Source organism: Buceros rhinoceros, unplaced genomic scaffold, assembly GCF_000710305.1.
Source record: "Buceros rhinoceros silvestris isolate BGI_N320 unplaced genomic scaffold, ASM71030v1 scaffold14243, whole genome shotgun sequence".
In the NCBI taxonomy this organism is placed as follows: Eukaryota; Metazoa; Chordata; class Aves; order Bucerotiformes; family Bucerotidae; genus Buceros; species Buceros rhinoceros.
Genome location: NW_010405564.1, coordinates 1 through 4264, shown reverse-complemented (window position 1 = coordinate 4264; position 4264 = coordinate 1). Strand labels below are relative to the sequence as shown.

General features: G+C 47.7%; 1 protein-coding gene across 1 annotated transcript in view; it reads left to right on the top strand.

Moving 5' to 3' along the window:
- The window catches only part of ZNF827 (zinc finger protein 827), a gene marked incomplete at its 5' end in the record, with an annotated part of 80748 nt that extends 76491 nt beyond the window's left edge, over nucleotides 1-4257 (top strand). The window contains one exon of the mRNA XM_010133788.1: nucleotides 2655-4257. Coding sequence (XP_010132090.1) covers nucleotides 2655-3462 — 808 coding nt within the window. The remainder of the gene's footprint in view (nucleotides 1-2654) is intronic.
- Nucleotides 4258-4264: the final 7 nt, after the last annotated feature.

Below are 4264 nucleotides of genomic sequence, written 5' to 3'. Positions count from 1 at the left end.
GGTCTGAGAGCTGTAACAAACTGTGGTCCTGTCCCTTTCAAGTCACATAGGAGACAGTATGGGATGGGTCCTACAGAGGATAGGCAGCAGCACACAGAGGTGTTGATAAACTAAAAAGGGGGTGTTTTTCAAGGCGTTAGAGCAACGGAGAGCACACAGCAAAGGCTCTGTTCTGCACCTGGAGCAAAGAAACTAAACCCTGTGCAGTCTCTGCAATTAGGTATGAAGTTATAACCTTAAGGGTTATAACCTTTGTAGACTCTAATGAAAAGTCAATCCTTGCCAAGAATTAATAACTTGGATGCTTTCTGCTTTGGTTTGTGTGCCCCAGGATGATCACTACTGTATAAATTAACAAGTAACACGCTCTTTTAAGAAAGTTTTGGCTTTGGCTGAGGTGGTGTCCTTTAAGGTCTGTTGGTGCAGAGCAGCGTTTTCTAGAGAACGAACGTGCCCTTATGTCAAAGTTGGACCCCTGAGGGAAGGAGTGACTGCTGGGGCCACATGCTTGATCTCTGTGCGCAGGCAATGTGATGTTATGCAAGATGCATGTCCCCGGTCTCTGGTTTGTTCCAGCTGTTGCAGAAAAAAGAGGCTGGAACTGCTTTGAGCCCAGCTAGGTTTCAGCACAGGACTCCCCGCTTCCGTTGCTCTTGCTAAGCAGACCAGTGTGTTCAGTGCACTGCCACTGTCGTGTGACGAGCACACCACGGTTAATGTTACCACAAGTAGCTCTATCGGTTTGCACTGCAGTTTTTGAAAACTGGTTCTGTTTGCCAGGCAGCATCTGGTATCCAGCTCAGTAGTTCCATGAACTGGGATCTGTGGTCACTTGAGCTATGATGATTGAATCTGGGAAGAAGACCAGACTGAGAAACAAGTAGTGTGCCAGAATGACAGGATGTCTGCCTTGGACATACAGACCAGTTGTCTAATGCACTTTGAGTTTAAGCTGCACAGAATCGTTCTATTTACCAAGGAAAAACCATGACCTATGACTCAGGCCTTCCTGACAGAATGGGCTTCTCAGTCCACATAAGTTACTCCTGCCCAACTCAATTAATAATTAGGTACCTTGAAAGCTGCACCTAAGAAAAAGCTCTGATTTATTTCTTTTTTTAAGGCATCCAGAAGAGCCTGAAGAGATCTAAGTAAATTGTATTTTTCTGTCTCCTGTTTGCTGTGGGGGAAGAGAAAAAAACATGATTCCTCCAGCTCCAGGTCAAAATCTGAGATTCTGATCCAGAGAGCACCCAGCCCAGGAGAGGTATGTGTGCATAGACAGCTGAGTCCTCTGTTGCAGTAGAGCTAATCACATTACCAGCCTCAACGCCAGGCTCCCTCTCTGGATCAGAGTACTTGATGTGCAAAAGGAAAACCGTCCTGATGTTTTAGTATCTGTTTGTCCTCCTGTATTACTCACTGTGTTCAAAAGTCTCTCAATTAGCAGGTAGATGATTAATATTAAACTTGTATGGGCAATTAGCCATAGCAAGGGAGAATTCACAGGGGAGAGGGTCTTTGCTTAGAAATGATCCGAAATGCCAGAACACAACCGGCAGACCTGCTACACAGCGATCGCTGATCAGGGGCAGGTAGAGATGTCTGTAACACAGTAGCCAGGTGCCCTAGTTGGATTTTTTTAATTCAGATCTGCTCTGTTAGCTCCCCAGTTAGATCTGGAAGGGAGCGAGCTTTGCTTAACACAGCAAAGATGCCAGGCAGGTAGCTGCCCTCACAGCTTCCTCTCAGCTATGTAAAGCAAAAGCGGGTGTGTTTTGGGTTTGCTGGTGTCCAGGCTTGTTCAGCTCAGTCTTCCTTCCAAGCTTTCAAGATTCCCTCCTCCAGCCTTCTCGGCCCTTCCTGGTGCAGGAACCAGGGGTGAGGCCTTTTGCCACAGCCCCCCCGGTCCGGATGCTTGCTGCCGTGAGTAAGCAGAGCCCACATCCTGTTCCCACACAGGAACAATTCCTGCCGTGGCAGAGGCAGCTGTAGGCAAACACTGCCAAACACATACCACCCTTTGAGCATGGCTAGTTCATCTCCCAGAAACAGGAATCCCTACAAATCATCCCAACAGACTGGCTTTCAGCTGCTCCTAGCAGGACACCCAGCAAGCTTATTGTTCAAGGTCGCATAAAAGGAATTTCCTAAGCTTTTGCTGTACATGTGGTATTACAAGTTTATTCCATCTTTACTTAAACAGCTGCTTTCATACTCATCTGTAAACACTCACTTTAAACCACTTCTTAATGGAAAAAATGGCCAAAGTGACTCCGTGCAAACACTAGGAATGTCGTTACACAAAGTACCTGTGCATCAGTCACCCACCCTGCACTGCCCGGCCTGCTTTGCAGAACCTTCCCCATCAAGGTAAGCCAGAAGATTAAAGGGATGCTCCTTCAGAGGGAATCTGTTTTCCTAGGAATGAGTGAGCTCTACCACCAGTAAATGGGCAAACCTCCTCTAAGTAGAGATGTGTCAAGGTGAACCCAGTATTCGAAAGAGGCTTCACAGGGAGAACTAAGTGCCTTTTTCTCCTCTTTAGTAGGTCTGAGAGGGGTTGAGTGACAGGGCTAAACCAGGAATGCAGGTCTTCAAGCTGAGTGACTTCTCATTTTCTCTGCCCCTGCCTTTCCTTGCTGTGTTGGCAGGTGCCCATTCTGCATCTACTCCACTAACCGCCCCGCAGCGATGGAGTGCCACCTGAAGACTCACTACAAGATGGAGTACAAGTGTCGGATCTGCCAGACAGTGAAAGCAAATCAGCTGGAGCTGGAGATGCACATCCGAGAGCACCGCCTTGGCAACCATTACAAGTGTGATCAGTGTGGCTACCTGTCCAAGACCGCCAACAAGCTGATTGAACACGTGCGTGTCCACACCGGTGAGCGCCCTTTTCACTGTGACCAGTGCAGCTACAGCTGCAAACGCAAAGACAATCTCAACTTGCACAAGAAACTGAAGCATGCTCCACGCCAGACTTTCAGCTGTGACGAGTGCCTGTTCAAGACTACCCACCCTTTTGTCTTCAGCCGCCATGTGAAGAAGCATCAGAACGGGGACTGCTCTGAAGAGGAGAAGAAGGGCCAGTATTCAACCTCCAAGGAAGCCAGTCCACTCCTACCAGTGAACAGCTCCAGAAACCTCCTGTCACCCCTCTCAGTTATGTCTGCCTCCCAGGCTCTGCAAACAGTGGCGATGTCAGCTGCACACGGCAGCGGGGCAGAGCCAAGCTTGGCAGTGAAAGCCTTGGCCATCAACGGCACTGCCCTATGCTTTGATAAATACTGGAACTCAGAGTTTGCCCACCTTATTCCTTTAACAATGTTTTTCCCCAAAAACCACTACGATCTCACATTCCATCCACCCAGACCTCAGACTGCACCGGGAGGTGCCTCTTCACCCAAACACTCCTTCCTTGCCTACCTTGGACTAACAGAAAGGGCAGAAACTGTCTGAGGGCAGTTACATTCTGTACCAAAAATACCCCGGCGAACCCAGCAGGTATATACATTGCTGCAAACCGTAGACCCGAGAGGTAACGAACACTTGTACTATATCATTAGTAAGGGTTAGACAATGGCTCTGTGTGTATACTTATTGCATTGACATGAAAGCTGCTTTATTAAATCTTCAAGAGGTGACCTACTGCATACTTCTACCTTCAGAGGCATGTTCCCAGTAATCTAAGAAACTATTTTGTCTTGTTAAGCTGAAAAAGAGTGTCCTTAATGGCAATCAGCACTTGTAAGATTACATATTGAGGCATTTTATTTTTGGGCTTCGTGTGCGTGCGGGTGTGTGAAAGAGAGTCTGCCAGTAGCGTGCCATGACATTGCTTTTGCACATCCCTTGTATTGGCTTATTAATTATTGTTATTCTTTTCCCCTTTTCAGCCACTCGCTCACTCCTTTCCTTCCATCTCCCCCTGAACTGTTGAGCTGTGGAAGGATTCACGCTTGGTTCAGGGCGGATTGGTGTTATTATTTCGGTGCTGTTTGCAGCTTCCTTTAGTGGTTTGATGCCTTGCGCTCCGTTGTCAAGGTTTGAGGACTTGGGGTAGAACCGATGAGGAAAAAGTTGCTTTCAGCACTGCAGGATGAGAGCCTGACAATGAAAGCGTGTGTATGTACACGCACGTGCAGCGTGTGCAGTCTACACACCCACACAGCAGGCCCAATGCTTAACTGTTACACAGGTCTAACAAACACCCGTGTCTGGGCCGTAGCGTACATCTTTTGTTTTAAAAGGGCATACAAAT